At 30.8% G+C, this 24408-nt stretch overlaps 8 protein-coding genes across 8 annotated transcripts; 6 read left to right on the forward strand and 2 right to left on the reverse strand.

The window, feature by feature from the left end:
• The first annotated feature begins 353 nt into the window (after window positions 1-353).
• On the forward strand, window positions 354-5106 carry Cbp80 (nuclear cap-binding protein subunit 1). The gene is made up of 11 exons (XM_070301300.1): window positions 354-631; window positions 1042-1510; window positions 1630-2124; window positions 2290-2461; window positions 2544-2749; window positions 2871-2974; window positions 3266-3501; window positions 3602-3780; window positions 3917-4172; window positions 4289-4402; window positions 4550-5106. The coding sequence occupies exons 1-11, from the start codon at window positions 592-594 to the stop codon at window positions 4661-4663; spliced, it is 2385 nt and encodes a 794-aa protein (XP_070157401.1). The 5' UTR covers window positions 354-591; the 3' UTR covers window positions 4664-5106.
• A 48-nt stretch (window positions 5107-5154) lies between these two features.
• Ntmt (N-terminal methyltransferase) lies at window positions 5155-7248 on the forward strand. The gene is made up of 4 exons (XM_070301302.1): window positions 5155-5638; window positions 5931-6117; window positions 6190-6298; window positions 6372-7248. The coding sequence occupies exons 1-4, from the start codon at window positions 5468-5470 to the stop codon at window positions 6619-6621; spliced, it is 717 nt and encodes a 238-aa protein (XP_070157403.1). The 5' UTR covers window positions 5155-5467; the 3' UTR covers window positions 6622-7248.
• LOC138936159 (heparin sulfate O-sulfotransferase) lies at window positions 6875-9320 on the reverse strand. Its single transcript, XM_070301301.1, has 7 exons — window positions 8943-9320; window positions 8613-8839; window positions 8018-8103; window positions 7797-7935; window positions 7623-7720; window positions 7319-7476; window positions 6875-7182 (listed from the first exon to the last, which is right to left on the reverse strand). The coding sequence occupies exons 1-7, from the start codon at window positions 9055-9057 to the stop codon at window positions 6971-6973; spliced, it is 1035 nt and encodes a 344-aa protein (XP_070157402.1). The 5' UTR covers window positions 9058-9320; the 3' UTR covers window positions 6875-6970.
• A 774-nt stretch (window positions 9321-10094) lies between these two features.
• On the reverse strand, window positions 10095-13063 carry Morgue (modifier of rpr and grim, ubiquitously expressed). Its single transcript, XM_070301193.1, has 5 exons — window positions 12870-13063; window positions 12352-12477; window positions 11022-12091; window positions 10622-10793; window positions 10095-10421 (listed from the first exon to the last, which is right to left on the reverse strand). The coding sequence occupies exons 1-5, from the start codon at window positions 13014-13016 to the stop codon at window positions 10305-10307; spliced, it is 1632 nt and encodes a 543-aa protein (XP_070157294.1). The 5' UTR covers window positions 13017-13063; the 3' UTR covers window positions 10095-10304.
• A 1529-nt stretch (window positions 13064-14592) lies between these two features.
• Window positions 14593-15906, forward strand: LOC138936718 (mevalonate kinase-like). The gene is made up of 2 exons (XM_070302331.1): window positions 14593-15504; window positions 15646-15906. Exons 1-2 carry the CDS (start codon window positions 14593-14595, stop codon window positions 15904-15906), a joined length of 1173 nt encoding a protein of 390 aa, XP_070158432.1.
• Window positions 15907-17001: 1095 nt separating this feature from the next.
• LOC138936719 (uncharacterized) lies at window positions 17002-18312 on the forward strand. Its single transcript, XM_070302332.1, has 2 exons — window positions 17002-17907; window positions 18043-18312. Exons 1-2 carry the CDS (start codon window positions 17002-17004, stop codon window positions 18310-18312), a joined length of 1176 nt encoding a protein of 391 aa, XP_070158433.1.
• A 1602-nt stretch (window positions 18313-19914) lies between these two features.
• On the forward strand, window positions 19915-21550 carry LOC138936720 (mevalonate kinase-like). Its single transcript, XM_070302333.1, has 3 exons — window positions 19915-20811; window positions 20932-21186; window positions 21533-21550. The coding sequence occupies exons 1-3, from the start codon at window positions 19915-19917 to the stop codon at window positions 21548-21550; spliced, it is 1170 nt and encodes a 389-aa protein (XP_070158434.1).
• Window positions 21551-22441: 891 nt separating this feature from the next.
• Window positions 22442-24097, forward strand: LOC138936297 (mevalonate kinase-like). Its single transcript, XM_070301572.1, has 3 exons — window positions 22442-22492; window positions 22579-23672; window positions 23812-24097. The coding sequence occupies exons 2-3, from the start codon at window positions 22764-22766 to the stop codon at window positions 24064-24066; spliced, it is 1164 nt and encodes a 387-aa protein (XP_070157673.1). The 5' UTR covers window positions 22442-22492; window positions 22579-22763; the 3' UTR covers window positions 24067-24097.
• Window positions 24098-24408: the final 311 nt, after the last annotated feature.

The following is a 24408-nucleotide window of genomic DNA, read 5'->3' on the forward strand; positions in this document are numbered from 1 at the left end:
CGCGAGCGTAACGAAAATTGCTGAACGCTCGCGATTGGTTTCGCTCTCGTTTCGCGTTAGATCGGATTCACACCTTGGCAGAAAAGCAGAAGCCAATCAGAACTCGCGCTGAAAATAAGCAATACATTCTGCTTTTTTTAGCGCAAGTTCTGATTGGTCTCTGCTTTTCTGCCAAGGTGTGAATCCGGCCTTATGCCCGTATCAGACTACGCATTGAACATTGAAGATTAAAGATTAGAATTTGACTAATCAGAATAAAAGGGACTAAAATTTCTTTGTTCTAATTGGTCAAATTTCAATCTTCAATCCTCAATCTTCAATGCGTAATGTGATACGGGCTTTACGTTATTCCGCTGCATGGGTTTTCACTCTGAAATCTCTGGAAAGCGTATGCTCCGCGATTCGAATCCGCCATTACGCGATTTTGTGTTTTATTCATCATCATTTTATCTTCTCATTGCACGATTTCTATTTCATATATATAGTGATCAATGGTGATATATGACTCGTTTACGTATAACAGAATTAGAACGTTTCTAAGCAAACTGGAGTAAACTACTGGAAATTTAGTAAAGAACAACAGATTGAAATATGAGTCGAAGAAGAGTACACGAGGAGGATGATGGCTATGGTAATTATTATTCGAATTATTGCTGTTTTCTTATTTCTCGGATATTACGATTTGCCGGATGGCTATTTATGAATATTAAAATTATATCTAAAGTATGATATAATTCTATCGACGTGTCAATGAAATAAAATGTTTTAAAGATTTATAAAAATTTATGAATTGATTTTAATAGACTAGTCATCATTTGATCTAATAAAGATTTAATAACGATTGGAGGAAGATACTGGAAGTTTTTAAATGATAATTTTAACAAGAATTTGTTCTCTTTATAAAACAATTACAATTTTATAAATTATTTTAATTTAATTCTGAACCCATATCTGACTTGGTCAGTTTACTTTTACAATGCAATTGCATAAATGTATATATTTATTGTATCTGTAAAATTAGATATATATATATTTTTTTAGAACGAGTATATAAAAAACGTAGAAGGGTATCAGAGAATCAAGAGATTGAAGATCGTCTCGAATCTCTCATCCTTCGCGTTGGAGAGAAATCAACATCATCTTTGGAAAGCAACTTGGAAGGTTTAGCTTCTGTATTAGAAGCTGACCTAGGTTTATTTCGTAGTAAGATTCTACGAATTTTAACAGATTGTGCTATTAAGATGCCAGAGAAGTGCACAATTTATACTACTCTTGTTGGGCTACTAAATGCAAAAAATTTTAATTTTGGCGGAGAATTTGTTGATTACATGGTGAAAAATTTCAAGGATTCCTTGAAAGCATGTAAATGGGATGTAGCCAGATATTCTCTTAGATTTTTGGCTGATTTAGTAAATTGCCATGTTTTATCATGTGGATCATTGATGCAATTATTTGACAATATGCTTGATGCTGCAAATGAAGATGGTGTACCACAAGTAAGACGTGATTGGTATGTGAGAAATATCTTTATTTCCTTTGACAGGCATCTTTGTTAGACGAGTTATACGAAATAAATCCAAAAGTATATTTGTATAACACTTTTTAATAATTATAAATAATATTTTGTAGGTATGTTTATGCCGTTCTATCAACACTGCCATGGGTTGGGAGAGAACTATATGAAAAAAAAGAACAAGAATTAGATCATCTAATGGTTACAATAGAAATATTTTTGAATAAACGAAGCAAGAAACATCAGCCAGCATTGAGAGTTTGGTCAAGCGATACACCTCATCCACAAGAAGAATACTTAGATTGTCTATGGGCACAAGTTCGCAAGCTGAGACAAGACAATTGGGCCGAGAAACATATTCCACGCCCATATCTTGCATTTGATTCAATTTTGTGCGAAGCGTTGCAACATAATTTACCGCCTTTAATGCCACCTCCGCACCATGAATCTTATTCTTATCCATTGCCTACTGTTGTCTTTCGTATGTTTGATTATACGGATTGTCCTGCCGAAGGACCATTATTACCAGGAAGTCATGCTATTGAGAGATTTCTAATAGAAGAACATTTGCGACAGATCATTAACAATTATTATTTTGAGAGAAAAGATTGGTAATAGAAGTCAGATATAACATTTTGTAAATCAATCATAAAAAGATTTTGTATAATAATTATATATATATATATATATATATATATATATATATATATATATATATATATGTATGTATGTTATTTCGAATTATATATAATATTAATCATTTTTATACTTTACAGTGCTGCTCAACTACTGAATTTTCCATTCAAAGCCAAGATTCCCTTGGACTATTGTATTGTTGAAGTAATATTTGGTGAATTGTTTAGACTACCTACTCCAAAACATTTAGAGATTTGTTATGGATCAATTTTGATAGAACTTTGCAAGTTGCAGCCTTCAACTATGCCACAGGTTATAAAATAAATGATATTAATTTTGCAAGTTTAGTATTTTATTATCTGAAATTGTAATAGATAAAAATTTTATTTTACAGGTACTAGCACAGGCGACAGAAATTCTGTTTCGCCGTATAGACAGTATGGCAGCTACTGCTTTTGATCGTTTTGTTTGGTGGTTTGCATATCATTTGAGCAACTTTCAATTTCGTTGGTCGTGGGAAGATTGGGATTCTTGTCTGCAACGTGATTCAGAACATCCAAGACCAAAATTTATACGAGAAGTTCTTCTTAAAGCTCTGAGGTCAGTATATTAATTTGTTATAGGATATATATAATTTTACCTCAAAACTAATTGAAATTATCAAAGCACTTACACATTTTTATTATAACATAAAATCATTTTGAAATCTTTCCGTTTCTAGATTATCATATTATCAAAGGATTCGGGATATGATGCCAGACTCATATGTGGAACTGATTCCAGTAGCTCCCGATCCCGTGTACAAATATTCATCTGAAGGTGCTAGTAAGTATTGTACATGATGGAATAGTAGAAAATGATAGAAAAATCACATCCTTTAGAAATTTAAAAAGATAGATACATAGTGATTTAATTTATACGAAACATTTTTTAGATATTTATATAATTTAATTAATAAAATTCTCTCTTTTAAATATAAATTTTTCTCTAACATTATACTAAAAATTGTGCGGTTTTACTAAAAACGATAAAGATATTGGTAAAAAATAAATACTGAAAAAAAAGGAAAAAAAACAGATTAATATATTAGTAAACTATTTCATAACTACTTCACAGGTTCACTTCCTGGTACAGCTGCTGCACATGAATTGGTGGTATCTATAAGACGCAAATGTACACCAGAAGAAGTACTAAATGTATTAAATACATTGCCTGGTCCTAGGGAAAATGAAGAAACAAATAATTACAATCCTTTAAAGATTGACGTTTTTGTACAAACGTTATTAAATCTGGGTTCAAAAAGTTTTAGTCACAGTTTTGCGGCTATAGTTAAATTTCATTATGTTTTTAAGGTAAGTTATAACAGTGTTGCCATAAAATTGTTGCACGTATGTATGTGTACATGTGTATAGATTTTTATATATGTACATTTGTGAATACATCTTATTACAGGTACTTGCTGAAACAGAAGAAGCTCAAATATGTATATTAAGAAACATGTATGCATTATGGAAGAATCATTATCAAATGATGGTAGTGTTAACTGACAAATTTTTAAAAACTGGTATTATTGAATGTAGTGCTATTGCCAATTGGATATTTTCCAAAGAGATGACATCAGAATTTACAAAGTTTGTTTATTACTTAACAAGTATTGTGCTATTGTTGTAATGTTTATTTGCTTTTTATATTTTTACATATTCGCAAAATTGTTTTATAGATATATGTTGAAGATTAATTTATAAGAATTTAAAAACTTGTTTTCAGATTATACATTTGGGAGATACTACATTTGACAATACGCAAGATGAACAAACATGTGACAAAGTTGAGTACAGAATTAGTAGAGGCGAGAGAAAAATTGAGGAGAGCAGAAAGTAGATCGGGCTCTTCCTCGGACGATGAGGACAATAATAAAGAAAAAAATAGAGAGAGGCCATCAGAAGATGTAGTAGAACGAATGGAAGAAAAGTTGGAAGCTGCACAAGCAGATCAGAAAAATTTATTTCTCATCATATTTCAGGTATAAAAGATATACATTATTTATTATTGCAAAAGAAAAATAACATTTTTTGAAATAAAAGAAATAAATTTATTGCATTTATTGTATATTTTATATATATATATTTTTGTTCTTAGAGATTTATAATGATCCTCTCAGAACATTTAGTGCGCTGTGACACAGATGGAATTGACTACAATACGCATTGGTATAAATGGACTATAGGAAGACTACAACAAGTTTTTTTATCTGTAAGTTAAATTATTTATTATGTGATAGCATATTAATAAATTTTACCTTTTTACAATTGGATTTGAAAATTTTTAGTATATAATATTAGTATACTCTCTTGTTTGTTTATTATAATTGCAAGATGTTTATTTGTATTCATTTTACAGCATCAGGAACAAGTACAGAAGTATTCCTCAACATTGGAAACTTTGTTGTTTACTCCAGACTTGGACCCTCATATTTTAGACGTGTTCCATCAATTTGTTTCTTTAAGAGCATGAAAGTACATTTACACATTAAGATATATTTAAGCTAGTATATAAGTTAGCTTAAGAAAAGCATAGTTTTGGAATTATGTAATTTGTGCTACTTTTTATCTGATACTTTCTCCTAATACTTTGCCAATTATTGAGAGTTTAAATGTTTGTGATTCACAAACTCTCTCTCTTTTATATTACTGAAAAACAAGTAGCATAAATTATTTAAATAAAAAAATGCTCTAAATAGTATGATGCTTTGACATTTTAAGAATCGTGAAGGGAATCGCTCTTTGAGGAAACAGATTATCTTAATTTTGTCAACTATTTTTTTTTTTTAATGCAGTATAATAGTGTATATCTTATCGAAATAAATTTTACTAATATCACATTAAACTTATATAAATACGAATAGGAAACGTCAAAAGAAATGTTTTGAAAAGCTTTAGTGGGATTAAATAATATAATTATTCATGATAATAAATAATATATAAAGAATAATAAATAATAATATTTTGATCGTAATAATTTGAGTCTGAGATTTAATAATATTAATTTTTTTCTTTTTAAAAAATTTTTTTACGAAGTTCAACAAACGCCTTACGCTGCGGACGTGCGGACCTTTTGTCAACGCATGTGTGTGATTCTGGCATGCATGGCGCATATATCGAAATAATTTACAAGCTCGCTGCTTTGATATTTTGTTTCAGAACATTGCAACTTTTGTAATGTCTCAAGTCATATTTATGTTGACAAAAATGCGAAAAATCTCGTAAAGAATCGCGCGCGTAGTGTATTTGTGAAAATCCTAAAGCATAGTGTCCGAAAATGCAGAAAGAGCAACATGACGCGAACACGTGTAAGGGCGAATTTTATGTCGCAGCTGCGAAATATTGGGATCGCATTCCGCCTACAGTGGACGGGATGTTAGGAGGATTCGGATTTATCTCGCAGACTGACATAAAAGGCTCCACGTTTTTTCTAAAATCTCTTTTCGAGGTACTTATTATTAGCCTAACTTAACTTAACCTATTTTTTATGGGTTTGGTGAAACGATCTGAAATCAGTTGCACGTTTAATTAAAATGTAGATAAATTTAAATGGATTATAAAATCAATCCCCGATTTCAAAAATTAAAACTGTCATGATTTTACAAAATAAGATTCTACAATTTTTGAAATTTATCACAATTTAATAAAAATTTGAAAATAAATTATAAGAAAAGAGAGAGATTAAATGTAAAAAAATGATATGTATCTGCAAAAAAAACTGCTATTTTAATCTGTTTTAGTTAAAAAATCCACCTTCCAAAGCATGTGCCCTCGATTGTGGTGCTGGTATTGGTAGAATCACCAAAAATTTATTAATAAAACATTTTAAACGTATAGATCTAGTCGAGCAAAATCCCAAGTTTTTAGAGGTAGCAAAAATCTCTCTGGAAAACTATTCATCGAGAATCGATCAGTATTATCCGATTGGTAGTGTATTTATATTTATAAGATTTAAATTTTTAGTATGCGACAGATACATAAATATACTTGTCTTTTAAGGCTTGCAAGACTTCTGCCCTGTAGCAAATAAATATGATCTTATATGGTGCCAATGGGTATTGGGGCATCTACGGGATGATGATTTAATAGAGTTTTTCAGAAAATGCTCGTGAGTTTCCATTCTGCTTTACTATGGAACAAGAATGAAGCATTATTTCTCACCCTGTGATTTGGATTTGCAGATTGGGTTTAAAAAATAATGGTGTACTTGTGGTGAAAGAAAATATTACAAGTTCCAATAATTTAGAAATTGACACGGAGGATTCCTCTGTAACCAGACCAATGAAATGTTTGCAATTTCTGTTTGATAAAGCTGATCTTATTTGTGTTAAGGAACAACAACAAACTAAATTTCCGCGTGGTTTATATCCAGTTTATATGTTTGCACTTAGACCAAAAAATCATTATAGTAAATTAGTTAATGATGCATAGTATACAAATTAAATATATCATATTGTTCTACTTTTTTTCATAATGCATCCTTAGATAGATCTGTCTAAATTATTTATACAACTATATCATTTTCTTAGAAATTGGAAGTGCTGAGATAAAAAATTTTGAAGGAAAGCTTTTATGTTGTGCCTAGTTTATATATGTAGGAAGAAAATAAATTATTAAAACTACACAGAATTAATAATAAATTAATGATTTTTTTATAAAAAAACTTTTGCATTTAATTATATATACATTAAGTACACATTCAGCAGTTATTTGTCGCAAGAATATTGGAAGTTGCATTATTATATTCTTCAAGTAAAGTTTTATGTAAAAAAGTAGAGATTTATTTTGGCCGTATCTTTTCATACATAAAGCGCTGATTTGCATCTTGAGGAGAAGCATTTATGAGTCGTCTTTTTACAGCATGAAAATGTTCCAAAGCGAAATTATATAATTCATTTTCCATTTTCCACACAACAGACTGCTGAATCTTCTCTACTGTCTCAGGTAATGGATTGAGTTTTTGAGTAGTTTGTCGTAAATGTGATTTGTTGTCTGAAATTAAAAGAAAAGTATTATAATATTTAATGTGATTCATGATATGTTAACTGTGATAATTGAATAAAGGACAAATATATGTTTCTTGATTTCGAGAAAAAGTTTTAATGAATGCTCTCATAGACACACTTACTATGTAAAAAGAAGTTATACGCTCCTTTGAAAAATCGTGGTAGTACATATTCCAATACTTCCACAAAATCATTTAACTCCTCCGTCACACCAATTAGAAAATAATGCCTTTGCAGATTTCGTTTGGCTTCGTCTAATGCCCAGTTGTTACCAATCTCCCTGTTACAAATGAGAAAGTATTATAATAATTAGGGAATTCTTCATAATTATATATATTTTAATGTTTAAAAATATGTTTAAAAAGGCAAACAATTTTTGCAAAATTGTTTTTTCACTTGCAAAGTTATAAAAAGATTAAGATTTACCAACAAGCTGGGTCGTGCCCACACAAAAATGGAATCTGTAGCCACATGTTATTAGGATCACAGTCAGGTTGATCAATGTTTATGCATTCGTCAAATGTCTAAACAAATAGAATAATTTAATTAATTGAATGAAATTATTTATATTTTCTAAATATTTTTCAGATACAAACAAACCTTTGTATCTCCATGTTTCTTCCTTATAAGATGAGGTCTAAAATTATCGCCATATCGTAAAAAATAATAATATGATACAAATCTGTCTAAAGGCTTCCTCAATAAATTTATATACAAAGGTGTACGATTAATACCAAATCTGTGAATTAAAGTATTATTTGTTAAAGACAACAAATAAATTCATCTCATCTTATAAAGGATGTAAACTTTGGTACACCTACTTTTCAAAATTTAAAAATGCCATATGCCCGTGGTAAAATGCTGGTTTTATAGAATTCCAGTTTGATATATTGTTTGCAAATTGAATCTACGTATATATAATAGCCATACATTAATATAATATATCTCTATTATATAAAATAGTAAGGAAAGAAAATGTATTTAGAAAAATATGAATTTAAAATATTAAAATAATTGTTATTGCATTGATAAGAAAAGACAAAAAAGAAACAACCCATTTTTGATATATAATTTAAAATATATCAAATAAAATAAAGTTTACACAGTATTTTGCAAATGTATAGTTAAGAGCTGCAATAGATTTGTTCATTATGTTTTATATTTTAGATGAAACAAGTATATGTATATCTAAATCTTAACAAAAAAATAAGACAGACATAGAGCAGACATAAATGTAGAAATAAATGAAATTTAGTACCTCTTTATATTTTATACTTCATGTGTGCTCTACTATGTAAAATATTATCATGTATCTTGTACCAAAGTAAAATATATATTTTAAAAAGTATTCTATAACATAAACAATTGCATTCTATAGCTGAGCAATATGCGAATTGTTCCAAAATGATATAGCACCTGGTTAGCGAGAGTAAGGGTGTGCATATTATTGGTCACGTTGATGTGCAGCACGTGATACTTGTTCTGCTTGCACAAATCATAAACTAATCCCACGAAACTAGTGGAGGCAGTCTTGGGTACCCTGTTATATATCACGACGACGTCCTCGAGACCGCCTCCATTACCTGACGCTTCGACGCGCGCGTCGTTTCTAATATTGGTTTGCGCTTGCACGACAGCATCATCTGGAAAAGGAATCGCAAGCAGACGTTATTTTCACATCGCGAATATTAATTTAGAGCAGTCTTGCGCTTAAATGAGATTATTCGCGATATAATGGATACGCACGCAGCGATCTGTAGCTCTCCTCGAGCTCGCTTATTCGTAGCTGCAGATAGATTATCACAACGGAGAGAATTAAAGCCAGGATCCATTGCGCGAACGGGACACTCCTCAGTATCATCTTACGTCGTCGCTCGAATCATAACTGTCACCTCAGGTCACCCGGAGCGAGCCGAGAGGCTTCGAGCTCCAGGTACACGCCCTGTATGAAGAAATATCTGCTCTTTTCGTTTCGATTCCTTCCGAAACTCGATTAGTTTCGTTCGGCCGAAATTAAATTATAATTTAAGTACTATGTTGCGACACTGAAGAGTGTTTGAGCACGCGACTTTCTAGGTTAGTTAATAAACGCTCTCCCGCTGTGTACAGGGCATTTCATCATCATCGCACTTTTGAATTTTGATGGTGTATGTATGTGTGTAGATCTTTTGATTAAATTTAAAACAATTTCTTTTTCCTTCTTTTTGTTAAATTAAACTGGACTCATCAATTTTTGAGTTGTAATTAACGGAAAATGTGCAAAATAAATAATAGAATTTTATTAGTAAATTATTTTAATTCAAATGGATTTTTTTGAAATTTTTATTCAAGATTTAATTTTCTTCATAAATTCCAGATTTGTTATTAAGATTTTGCTTATTGAAATTAAGAATTATATTATATTAATTAAGAGATGTAAGATATTATATATATTGTATATGACACAATAGTTAATCAAATGCAAAGCGAGAATTATGGCACTTTTTACTCACAAAAGTTGATTCTTTAATCATACTTGTTTTTCGATTGTTGTTATTATCTTATTTTATATATTATATATATTTATTAATATTATATATTTTTTAAATCTTTTATCTCTGTTTAAGAGGAGTCAGAGTTTTTTCAAGATTCCAAAAAATTTTTTCTATGAGGTAAACTATATTTTATCGATATTATCTTTTATACAATATAATGAAAAATGACATTTCTATGTTTAGTACTTATTTCTTCCCAAGCTATTAATTTTTTGAAAATGTCAACTTTTTCATAAACCCATATGTATTGTATTATTTGCATCTTTGATGAAATATTTTATGAAAGTGCAAATATTGAAATAACAATGTAAAAATGATGATATATATATATGTATATATTTTATAATGAACTTTGGGATACAAAATGATCGATTCACTAGTGTACAATAGTGATTAGCAAATAATTCCTATAAATATACATTCACATTTTTCATAGACCTTAGCACAATTATATCACATACTATTATCAATTTATTAAATAGTTTGTAGATAAGTATCTATGTATGATAATTAACATCTAAGTAATTTACGTATTAATTACACGAATTAATTGAGATTTATACATGTCAGTGCACTAAAGTGGCATCACAATATCGTGCATTGCATACCTCCATGTCCATGCCCTAGCGACTTCCTCAAATTTCTCACGATCATTCATATACATCTCTCCTAACTCTGGTTCCATACATACCTATGTATCATATATATCAGTCATAGATTAATAATAATACAAGAGAATAATCGTATTATGAATCTTAACATATAGAATATATTATAAAGTTGAGACAAAAAAATCAATTTACTTTTTTTCTGTTTTCGAAATTTTTAATCAAAATGAACAAAATGATCGATTTATTTCTTAAATCAATGATATATCAAAAATTTACTTACTTGACAATATGGATCTGTAAGCAAACTTTGTACACTGATAAGGACTTTAGATATTGTGAGAGCCAATGACCAATTATGATGTATTGAGTCTATGCCAACATCTCCATGTCTAGAGACATTTGGGTGAAGTATTTTTGTCAGAAATCTGACTACAGGTGGACACATTGGATAACTGAAAAATATATGTTATATACATAAAATTTAATAATATAATATATAACTAACTATAAGATTAAAAATTTGTTACACGAGCTAAATGCAAAGCGAGAATTATGGTACTTTTTTTTACTCATAAATATCAGAATTCAGATAAAAATTAATTTTAAAAATGAAAAATTTACTAGTTTTATGAAAGAAAACCTAAATTATTGTAACTACCTGCAAGTTTTTATATACATACCTGAAGGGTACTTGTAGATATAGATAAAATAATCCTCCCTCATATGGGCTTCCCACTGGTCCTGTGATTGTGGCCTGCCAATGGCAACACATATGATCGAGTGGCATTGCTTCAATTCCTTCAGGTGGATCAATTTTTAAACTCTTGAGTTCACTGCGTAGTCTATTCCTTCGCCAAGAGTTCTCTTCCATTCGGGAAGGTCTAGATTGCAGAGAGGTCTGCGCCAAGCAAGTTCGACATGGCGCTGAAGAGGCTAGATAATCATACACCTTGTACCAGTTCTTGACACAACCTATAGGTTTGTAAAGGGGCCAACGTAGTTTCACGTGCTGTTTCCATTGCAATTGTGTTACATGCGTCGACAGCAGACCACACCACCGCCGACAGACATTCGCTGCTGACCACAAACTGATGTCGTCGAGATGTGAGAAGATGGCGAGCAATACCTCTGGCGGCAATCTTTCTACTAGACCCGGTTCGTTAATAGGCTCGTGCTCGATATGCTTGTGATCCGACAATATCTCTAGTCTCGCCGATAAATTGTACGGCCGTGACGGCTCACCCACATCCTCGTACATTCTATAATTCCAATGATACTGTGGTCCAATATTATCTCTACGTTCATTGTTTTGGCCGTCATTACTTGTTGCAAATGTATCTGATGTACACCGCAGATCTTCCTCCATCATATCTTGAACATGTCGGTCATTTCCATTGACGCAATTCTGATGACAGCCACTTCTAGTTCGACAGATCATATTCTGCAGATCGAGATTCACATCGCGCGAAATTGACGCGTTCCGTGTAAATGCTACCATACATTTATCAGCAGAATTGCTATTTGAATTGTTTCGCAGTGCATGATAATTGCATTGAGGCATTGCATTTTGATATTGTGCATAAGATCTGCGAGAAACATTCATGTTATGATTAGATGCATTCTGTTGTATGTTTGGGATATTAGGATTGACACTCTGTGGAGAATTTTGTTGTTGTTGACTAGTTCTTCTTTCATGATTGTAGTAAAGATCAGTTGGTTCGTCATTTCCTGAATCTTCATCATCTGTTTTCTATTTTGGATTCAAAAAGCACATATGTGATAAGATTGACACTAATATTATTAATAAAGCATAAAAAGTAACATATATTAATATATTAATAAATTGTACCCATTAATTACTACTATTAACAATTTATTAATACATTTCATAAAAATTATCAACAGAATGCCGATATATTTTTGTAGAATTCTTGTAAAATAATGATATTGCAAAACCAAATTATATTAGAATATAGATTAGATTTTTATTAAAAGATCAGTTATATATACCTCACTGAAAATTGGAACTTGTAGTAGATCAATATCATTTGGAAATAAAAATGCATGACAGGTTGCGCAAACTGGTTCCTCAAAACAAGGCCCATAATATCCGTTACAAATATAACATGCTGTTGTCTAAAAAAATTAAGTTTACGCATTTTACATATGTATATATATATATATATATATACACAAAAATTTATAAAAATATATAATGAGAGAAGTCATGAAACGATATGAGTATAACAATTATAAATGTGATCAATATATTATTAATAAATATATATATTCATCTATGCAAATAGTTTACAAGTATAATAGAGAGAAGATAACTCTTATTTTAGCAATACAAAGATTATGCAGTTAATTGTCAAAAAATTCTCGATGTAGAAAAACATTTTCTACGATAGAATTGTATATAATATTTCGTTATTGGTGCAAAATAAGTATACCAGTTGTCACGAAATATTATAAAGAACAGAAAAAAATGTCAAAGTATAAGATGGAAAGAGTAGAAATCGATTTACCGAAAATTGAAATTCGGGACAAGGTATATATTCGATTGATTCGACAAGTTCGTCCTCTAAATTCAAATTGAGATTCAAGTCACCGGTTTCGTTTATTCTTTCGCTGTTACAGTTTTGTGAACCGTCAACAATCTTGTCGCCAGCCATTTTGGAATAGTTGTGTTTGCAATTGTATCGAGGATTGCGGGCATCGCGGCCGAAAAGTTAGCCAAATTCATACGTACAAAGTTACCAAATTTCTCTAGAATCATCGATTAAAAAATAATATAGATAAAGCATCGACAAAGAATATTTTTAAATATAAACTGCCAATCTCAGAGCAGTAGTCGTACTTTCCCCTAACTTTTCCCTAGGGGTAAAAACGTGAAAAGGTTCGTGATGTGTGATGTCGTGACATTCGGAGGGAAAGTTACATCATCGCTATCCAGAGGGCAGGACGGATCGACAAATTTATCTCTAGCTTACCTCTTCGAGAAATATGTTCTCCTAATAACTCAGACGAATTTTCGAGCGTATTAAAAGACGCGTATTATATGACACATGAACTGAATTAGGCGACATTTATCAGAATTAATGGATAGATTTTTCTCGCGGATTTCGCTAATGGATATCAAGCAGGTCCTGATGATGAGATTATAAATTCGAAGCGGTAAATAGATGAATGATACATAGCCGAATCGATGAATTTGTGTAGTAATTTTTCATTATATTTAATTGAATATATTTTTCCTGCATTTACGGTTCGTGTTAATAATACTTAGGAAATAATCCAGATATAATTATGTATAAATATATTTAATTATACATATATAAAGTATATATGCATATAGCTCTATTTCTCTCTTATATATATAAATATATATTTTTTTTTAGTTCATTTAAACAGAGAAAATAATAAGAAAAATATTTTTAATTTTTCTAAAAAAACAATGTAAAAATTATTTTTTAATTATATTCTTATTATTTTTCTTATATAAACACACGTCAATATAAGAGAAAAAGAGGATATATTTGCCATTATAGTTTACATATTTGAGATCGTTGTTTCAGAGCGCTGTTATTGTGTTGAGACGAAATCAGTCACGACTGAGACGCGGAATAATACAACACAAAGTTAAACACTGTTTTCGTGTGATAACGAACGTTTTCGAATAATTTTCATTATCCGTTGTCTCTCTTTTGTCTATGATATAACGATTTAATAATTAAGAACGTATCATTCTCAATCTTTCGTGTGTCGAGCCTTGAAAGGATTAAGAAACGAAGACCATTTTTACGTTTATTTTGCTAACAACAGAAATACAGGAAACGAGGATCTAATTGAATCTAAATCTCCTTTTTTGGTATGAATATAAATTTAATAACGTATTGATAATGAATTACCTATGTCATAGATAACTGATATTATGCGTCTCTATAACTTATATAAAACGCAAGAAGCAACAAATAAATTAGATCCGTTTATTTTACTCGCGCTCTCTAGAATCCTTCGTTCTTAAAACGAGATAAATATATATTCGGATGAAGAAGAGGAAAAAGTTAAAAAATCTGAATGTAAAAAGCGTGCAAACAAAACGAACAAATCTTATCTCATTATTCATTATTCGACATTTTAACAAATATTTATAAGGCACGCAAATTTAATTTTCCATACTCTGCTGTTCAACATTACATTTTTTTTTTTTTTTTTTTTTTAGAAACATTTTTATTCACATAAAAAAGGATGATTAAGTTCAAAATTTCTGCCCCGGGGAGGATTGCCTTATGCGGAGAGCATACCTCGATATATGGAAAAGAGATTGTGCTAGCCAGCATAGATCGTCGTACCACACTTGAATTCTACGAATTAAATAATGATGCAAGAAATATTATTAATATAAAATTCCCTGATATCGGTTTAGGGTTGAACATACCTTTAGCATTGGTTCTAAGATTCATTTCTGACGATAATTTCATCCACGTCGTTGAGGACAATGCCCAATTGCTTAGAGATGTGCAATACTTTATTACTTCAAACGGTTTGTGGAAAACATACCCGCAGAGATTTAGCTTACAAACATTCTTTTTCCTGCTTTTGTACATCGCTCATCACGAAAAGATCGTTATAAAACCCTTTCGCGTGCACTTGACCACGAAATTACCAATAGGCGCTGGCCTTGGCAGTTCGACATCGTTCGCGGTATGTCTCGCGGCATGCTTTTTACATTGGGCACGTCTGCAGAAAGGTATCAGCAATAATAAATTCAGTTCGTTTGAATTAGCTCAGATTTCGAAATACGCTTCGTGCTGCAAAGAAGTTTTACAAAACTTTATAGTCCAGAACGATTCCGATATATGCACGTATGGTAAAATAATAAGATTTCGATACGGAGGTCAACAACTCCATGATACTAAGATTATAAATATACCATCAGAAATGAATATTCTGTTGATCAATTCGAAATTTCGTCAGAATAAGAATGAGCAGATCAATCAAATGGCGGAGATGAAGCATTATTTTCCCTCGACTGTCAATATCGTTTTGAATAAACTCGATCGAGTATCAAATAAGATTTGTTGTATGCTTGTTGCAGTTAATAATAATTATAGAAATGGAAATTTTCTTCAATCACAACAATCGTACACAGCATTAAGCGTAAGTGTTTTTTTTTTTTTGCAATTTTTAATATTATTTTGTTATGTATTTTTAGGCAGTTGCATTTATGAAAATTTCAAGCGGATGAATTATTCGCTGGTATGTATCATTTTTTAATTTAGATTAATACTCTCTTTGCAGATCTTCATTCAATTACATCAACAGATGCTGTGTTATCTAGGTTTGTCACATCCGAAATTGAATATCATTTGTTTGATTGCGCAACATTATGGATTCGCGGGAAAACTCACAGGTTCTGGTGGCTATGCATATATTTTGCCGCCACCGGATCTTACGAATGCGAAAGAACGTATTTTGGGTCTTATCCAACACTTAAAGGCAGAAAATTTCATTGTCTCAGGGACCGTCATGTGTTGCAATGGAGTGAGGATTGAAGATTAAAATAATTTCTATAATTTATATAATTATCTAAGTATTAACTATAAATGAGAACAACATATATAGTACCGTTAGCGATTTAAATGCAAGAATATAAGTAATGAAAAAAACGAACAAAATATATAATTTTATATAATATGATATATATATTATTATTTAAAATTTCTGATCCTCCTTATTAAAGTCATATCGAATTACGAAATTGGACGCGATGGGCCATTTTTAATATTTTTATTGTAAAAAGAATTTGCTTTGTACGCCATCTCATTTTGAAAGTATAGATTGATCAAACGACATTATTCCTTCCCTCTTGTATCAAGACATGCGTAGCAATAAAACATATCAAAAGTTTTTTTTAATTTATGGATTAATAAATAGCTACACACTATAGGTACATATGTACTTAATCAATTATTACATAGTTTATAACATATTAATTTCATAAATGGTATATAAAAACATATAATGACTTTTTATTGAAGCGTTGAAAAAATTTGACACAGTTTATATTTAGAATCATGACTTTGGAAAATTTTGTTATGATATTCAGATCAAATCAGTAACGATTGAGATACGGAATAATACAACACGAAGTTAAACATTGTCTTGTGTACGGTAACGAACATTTTCGATTAATTTTCATTATGCATGGTCCTTCTTTCATTTGTCTACGATCTCTATGATATAAAAAGTTAAAAATTAAAAATGTATCATTCAATCTTGTGTGTAGAATCTTGAAGGAAAAAATCAATTTACCATTCATCTGCTGATAACAAAAACAAGAGCAAAAAACGAGAAACCGATTGAATTTAAGTATATGCCTCGTGTATGCATATCGATTTGATAACAAGCATTGATGATAAGTTATTTTTGTCATATATATTATAATTGATATTATGTATTTATAACTTATATAGAACGGAAAGAGGCGACAAATATTATCTTTCGATCTTCTTTGCGTTATGTGAATATATTTTTCGTAACTCTAATAAATGTCTATATAAGAGCTACGACACGGAAAATTAATTTTCTGCGTTCTACTGTTCAAAGTTGCATGAATATATTTGAAGAGCGGATAATTTTATTTGTATAAAAAAGATGATCCAATTTCAAATTTCCGCACCGGGTAGTATCATCTTAAGCGGAGAGCACGCGATGCTATATGGAAAACGTGGCGTGATGGCCGGTTTAGATCTTCGTACCACGCTTAAATTTGTCGAATTAATCGATGATCCAAGAAACATTATTAAGATAGAGTTTCCCGATATTGACATATCGTTGAATTTATCTTGGCAACTAGTTCAACATTTGTTTTCTAATAATTTAATCTACTTGAATCTGAATAAGATCTCGTGCCTTAGAAACGTGGAATACTTCATCACCTTAAACGGTATGTGGAAAACGCATCCGCAGAGATTTAGCTTACAAACATTTTTTTTTCTGCTTTTGTACATCGCTCATAACGAGGAACTCGATATGAAACCTTTTCACGTGCGCTTGACCACGCAATTAACAATGGGCGCTGGTCTTGGCAGTTCGACATCGTTCGCGGTATGTCTCGCGGCATGCTTTCTACATTGGGCGCGTTTGCAGAGAGGTGCTCACGATGCGTTTGAATTAAATGAATTGAAGACGATTTTGCGTTACGTTTTGCAGTACGAGGAAATGGTACAGAACTATATGTTCGCGATCAATAGCGGCGCGTGCTCATTTGGCAATATAAATATAAGATATATGAACACGAACAATCATTATTTTTCAAATCATACCATATATATGCCAAGAATGAAGATTCTATTGATCGATTCGAGAATTCATCAGAGTAAGCACGAACAAATAAAGCGAATGGCGGAACTGAAATATTCTTATCCCGAGTCCGTCAACTCAATTTTAGAAAAAATTGATGAGATATCAAAACGATTTTGTAAAAAGCTTCTGGAAATAAGAATTAACTACATAAATCACAATTCACTTCAATTAGAAAATTCGTTCACAGCATTACAGGTATATATTTTCGTTTCTTCGCGAACAACGATATTCGTTACATACTTTTGTATATAGCGTAATTTAAAAAATTTGCAAGTATATAATTATATCTGATAGAAATAATATCGTTTCTTAATTTAGATTTCTTTACAGACCGCCATTCAAGTGAATCAATCTTTACTATCTAAATTAAATATGTCGTATCCGGAATTGGATATTATTTGCTCTATTGCAAGAGAATGTGGATTTGCGGGCAAACTTACAGGATTTGGTAGATTTGTATACATCCTGCTACCACCGGACATTCCAGAAGTATTAATTGAGAATCTTTCGACACACTTAATGGCAGAGGGTTTTCATAGTACGATTACCAGCATGAGTCCTAATGGAGTGACCATTCATGATTATAATGATCACCTATAATTATATAAATAAGTAAATAATAAGTAAATAATAATTAATAATAAATGTAAAAAAAAGTGAGATTATTAGCTTAATTACTGTAGTATTTTAAGTGAAGAAAAAGGAACAAGTAGTTTTTTGTCGAAAGCTTAACGCGATCAATGCGATCTATAAAATAATAAAGATAGCACTTATACAGAACACATGATAATTTGATTGCAAATAATACATTTGATTGTTTTTTGATTATGTATAAATATAATTATGTATAAGTTTGAATGACTTTTGATTAAAGCATTAAAAAGCATTATTATTGTAATCGTAATATCTAGTTCTTCGCAACGCTGTTATATTATTGAGATAAAATCATCGAGTTACGATCAAGAAACGAAACGATATAACACGGGGAAACATAAACGTTGTTTCGTGATAATGTATGTTCAACGTTACATCAATTTTCTTGAAAAGCAGATATTTTTATAGGGTTTCAATATCACAATGACTAATAATGACTAATATATACTATAGTTGTATCTCAAAATGTATTCTGTTATTAAAAATTCTTAGTCTCTGACTGATACCGTATTGAGTTATGAAATCAAAAGATAGGATAAGGCCCGAAAAAATTAATTGTTTATATTTTTGCCTTTATCTATGTATTTTATAAATTAAAATTTTATCTATATATAAGGAAAATTAATAAATTAATATATAATTAATAAAAAATATTAATTTCATACATCATTTTGCCCCGAATTTTGACTTTCGAGCCGGAGTTGACACATTTTATTTAATCGAATTAAAGCGATTTATAAAACGACAGCGCTATTAAAATTATGTATATACAACTAGTATATATTTTAATTATATAACAATTGGCATCAGAGTATATCTTTGTATGCGTAATTATGTGGGAATATAGGACCCGAGTGGAATTGAATCTAGAACCTGACGATTGTCAGTCCGCGACTCTACGCATCGCCCCGTTAAAGCTTTCAAAGCTTCGACTTTTGTAGTCAATATTTTGGCTCGTATATTCGGAATTGTTATTACCTGTGAGACGAAATCAGTCATAATCGAGACGCGGCTTGTACAACACGAAATATAAACACTGTCGTGCGGTAACAAACGTTCTCAAATAACTTTCATTTTATGTGGGTATAGCTTCTCTTTTGTTTTAGTTTGTGAAAGTTTTAATAGTTCAATAGTAAACGTGTTCAAACTTTTGTACACGGAGCCTGGAAAGAAGAAGCGAAGATAGATTGTGACGAACAATTCGGCTATTTTGCTAAGAACAAAAATAATTGAAAGGAATTCGAATCTGATGGAATCTTAGCGGATTTTTTTAAATGTATCGATATAATTCGATAAAGAAGTATCGATGAGAGAAGTTATTTTTATCACACGTAACTAACGTTACGCACTTTCAATTTTATATATAAAACGAAAAGGAGCGACAAAAATATTATCTCGGTGATCTTCATCACCGGTGTTATATACATATAAACATATTTCTTACGGTTCTAATAACTATCTCCCGGAGCTACGGACTGGATATAAATTTTTACGATCAACGCTAACGTCGATCTTTTCGCGGTGTAGAGATTTTTATTGGCAAAAAGTATGATTACATTCAAAATTTCAGCACCGGGTAAGATTATTTTAAGCGGAGAGCATACGGTGATGTATGGAAAAAAAGTTGTGGCCGCCGGCATAAATCTTCGAACCACGCTCAAGTTTTACGAAACAACCAGTGACGTCATTGAGATAAACATGCCTGATGTCGGTCTATTGATAAATATGCCTTTAGAACATATCCAAAATTTCCTTTCCTCCTCAGATTATAATAATATAATTAATGACAATATCCTGTTCCTTAGACACATACAATATTTCATCACCTTAAACGGTATGTGGAGAACATTTCCGCAGAGATTTAGTATACAAACATTCCTTTTCCTGCTTTTGTTCATCGCTCACCACGAGGCACTCGATATAAAATCTTGTTACGTGCATTTGACCACGCAATTAACAATGGGCGCTGGTCTTGGCAGTTCGACATCGTTCGCGGTATGTCTCGCGGCGTGCTTTCTACAGTGGGCGCGTCTGCAGAAAGGTGACCATAATTCATTTAATACTCGGGATTTAGAAACTATCTCGGAATACGCTATGCAGTGCGAAGAAGTTATACAGAACTATGTGTTCAACATTGATCACGACGTGTGCACGTTCGGCCGAGGAATAATATTTCAATATAAAGAACTGCTAAACGACAATTTTACACCCATAGACGTGCCAGACTTGAATATTTTGCTAATCGATTCAAAAATTTCTCAACAAAAGAGCGAACAGATAAGACAAATGGCCGAGGCGAAACATTTATACGGTAACGCCGTCGATCGCATTTTGGATACGATCGACAATATATCGCAGGAAGTTGCTACAACACTTCGTGAAATAGGAAATTGTCACAGAAATAACAATTTACAAAGACTACACAGTTTATATGAAGCGTTACAAGTAAGTCTTGTTTCATTTCTTTGCGAATTACTTTATCGCATATATAGTAACGCTTTTGTACAATTTTTATAAGAATCTCGAATATATTATCATCCGCTTAGATTTATGAATACTTTGCAGATTAACATCACCTTGAATCAAGACATGTTGCATTACTTGAATCTGTCAAATCAAAATTTTGATATTATTTATACAATTGCGAAAGCTCATGGATTCGCAGGAAAACTCACAGGTGTTGGAGCTAGATACGCATTAATTCTGTTGCCGCCAAATATTCAAACAGAACGTACTACTAGACTTTGCGACCAATTAACGAGACTAGGTTTTAATTTCCACATGACCAAAATATGTTGTAGCGGGGTGAGACTTGACGAGGTATGTTAAAGTTGTATAAAAATAATTAAACAATATGATTAATTAAACTAAGCGCGAATAATGTATAGTAAGATTATGAATTTCATTATAGTTTTATATATTTTAATTTATATTTTATTTAATATATTTTTTATATTTTTTTTTTTTTTCGTTTAACTTAAAGTTTCTTTTCCCTTTCGATAATATCGTATCGAATTATGAAATCGTAAGCGAGGAATCATTGCAAATATTTCAATTTGTAAAATTTGAAAAAAAAATTAATTTTTTTGCTACGCCATTCATTTGAATCCGATAATAGAAATTGATCGAGACATTATTTTTTTAATTCACGTTTTTTGTTTTATAGTTAAGTTTTGCAGCCTGAATCTTTGTCTATATACATATATTCAAGATACAAAAAATTAATGAAAAGAAGTATTACCATCCTTTCCCGGATTTTGATTCTCAAGTTAATGACATGTATGATCTTACTTATTGTTAGACGAATTAAGTTTTACGTAATGCAATCTAGAAAATAACAAGGGCAGCGCTGCTTATTCTCTTCGTCAAAATTATATAATCGAATTATATAAAATGATATAATTTGACATGCGAATACTATTTTACTTTATATTATATTTTACCTTATATTATATATTTTATCTTATATTACATTTTACCTTACATTATATTTTACTTTATACTTCAATTATAAAATAATCTGCGTCAAAGAATTTTTTTTTTTTTTTTGTATTTTGCTATATAAAATATTACACTCGCATAATGTAGGAAAATATAGGCGTATTTATACCATGTGCTGTATAAACTATAAAACGTCAATATGTAAATATCATATAAATTGTGCCAATGCAAATAAGATAATAACGATTTGTTTACTATTATATTGTAAGGGATATATAATTTTTAGATTATACATACGCGTAAGATTTAAATATATATAAGTTCGAATAATTTCTTATTAAAGTATATTAAAAAAATTTGACTTTGTAGTCGATGTTTAGGTTCACGGCTTCGGAGCGCTATTATTATCGAGACGAAATCAGTCGTGATGAAGACACGAAAACAAGACCAAGTATAAAGAGTGTTTTGTGTAGAAACGAATATTCTCGAATAATTTTCATCCTTTCGATTCTTTTTCTTATCGATATTATAAAATTTTAATAGTTAAAAAAAGTATCTATTATTCAGATCTTTTTTATATATTGTATGTGGAGCCTTGAAAATAGAAACAAAGATAATTTATGACTTTTGTTAACGACAAATAGAAAACAACGGGAAAGAACAAAAATTTGAATTTGACTGAATTGTAAGTACATTTTTTTGTACAGAATAAAAATTCGATAACATATCGATAAATTATATTTTTGTCACACATAACTGACGTATTTCTAGTTAATATAAAACGAAAAGGAGCGACAAATATCTACAATCTCGATGATCTTTTTCACGTTACACATATAAATATAAGAACTACAGTGCTCAGATTTAATTTTCTGCGATTACAACGTTTATTAGACTTTTTGGAGAGTACAAGTTTTTCTTCCTAAAAAAATAAACGTAACACTAAAAAATTGAAAATGATTAAATTTCAAGTTTCTGCGCCAGGCAAAATGATTTTATACGGGGAACCTTTGGCCATGTATGGAAAAAATATTGTGGCAGCCAGCGTAGATCTTCGAACTAGGCTGAAATTTTGCGAAATAATCGATAATAATAGAGATATCATCAAGATAGAGTTCCCCGATGTCGATTTAAACTTGAACTTATCTTTAAATTCGATTTTAAACTTTTTCTTTTATGATGACGAGACTGATCTGTTCCTGTATGATAATATTTGGTTGCTCAGGCGAGTGCAATATTTTATCACATTAAACGGTATGTGGAGGACATACGCGCAGAAATTTAGCTTACAAACATTCTTTTTCCTGTTTATATACATCGCTAATCAAGAGATATTTGATATAAAACCTTTTCGCATGCACTTGACCACGCAATTAGCAATGCGCGCTGGTCTTGGCAGTTCGACATCGTTCACGGTATGTCTCGCAGCGGCCTTTCTACATTGGGCGCGTCTGCAGAGAAATGTTGACGGCGCATTTAATCATGATGATTTAGAAAAAATCTCCATATACGCTCTGAAATGCGAGGAATTAATACAAAACTATGTACTCGAACTCGACCATGACGTGTGCTCATACGGTCGAATATTAAGATTTTACTATAACTCGGCAAGACTTACTATTAAAATCCGTAAACTGAATGTGCCAAAAATGAAGATCCTGCTGATCGACTCGAAAATTTGCCCAAATAAGAGAGAACAGATGAAGAGATTAGCGGAAATGAGATCCTCTTATCCCACTTCCGTAAACATCGTTTTTAATATATTGAATACATTATCAAAGCAGGCTTTTAGTAATCTTGCTGAAATTAATAATATTCATAGAGACAATTTATATCAATTACAGGAAAAATACGCAGCATTGAACGTAAGCTTTTTTTTGCGACTTTTGATATTACTTTGTTGCGCATTTTTGAATAGATGTGCTTACAACAATGTCAAATATATATTATTATTTGTTGGTAACCGTATATATTTCTTAATTTCGATTTTTTAATGCTTTGCAGATCTGTATTATGTTAAATCAAGAAATTCTTCGCGACTTGAGATTGTCGCATCCAAAATTGGATATTATTTGCGCGATTACGAAGAGATATGGTTTTATGGGAAAACTCACAAGTTTTGGTGGAAGATATGTATACATTCTGTTGCCGCCATATGCATCAGAAGAAAATATTACGAATCTGTCAACACACTTAATGCTCGAGGGTTTCACTGTCACAATGACTAGCATGTGTTGTAGTGGAGTGAAAATTGACTAAGCTGTAATAATTTGAGATAATTTAGTTTAAAATAATTAATTTTATATAAATAAGTGACAATAAGTAATAACGAATAGCTAAATGTGAGCAATAAAGTAAGATTATCAAATTTGTCATATCATAAGTGAAGAAGGATGAACAATATATGTAGTTTTGTGTAATATATTCTATTAAGGTTTTTACTCTTTCTGTAATGAATTATGAAGTCATAAGCATACGAGTCACGTAAATATTTTTATTGCGAAATACATCGAAGAAAATTTGTTTTTTCATATACTATCTTATTTGGTTTTTGAAAATATAAGTTGATAAAGCGACGCGAAAACTTTGTTTTTAGTTCAT

This window comes from Polyergus mexicanus, unplaced genomic scaffold (assembly GCF_030449975.1).
Source record: "Polyergus mexicanus isolate NDT 795.1 unplaced genomic scaffold, iyPolMexi1.0 SCAF_9, whole genome shotgun sequence".
Classification (NCBI taxonomy): domain Eukaryota; kingdom Metazoa; phylum Arthropoda; class Insecta; order Hymenoptera; family Formicidae; genus Polyergus; species Polyergus mexicanus.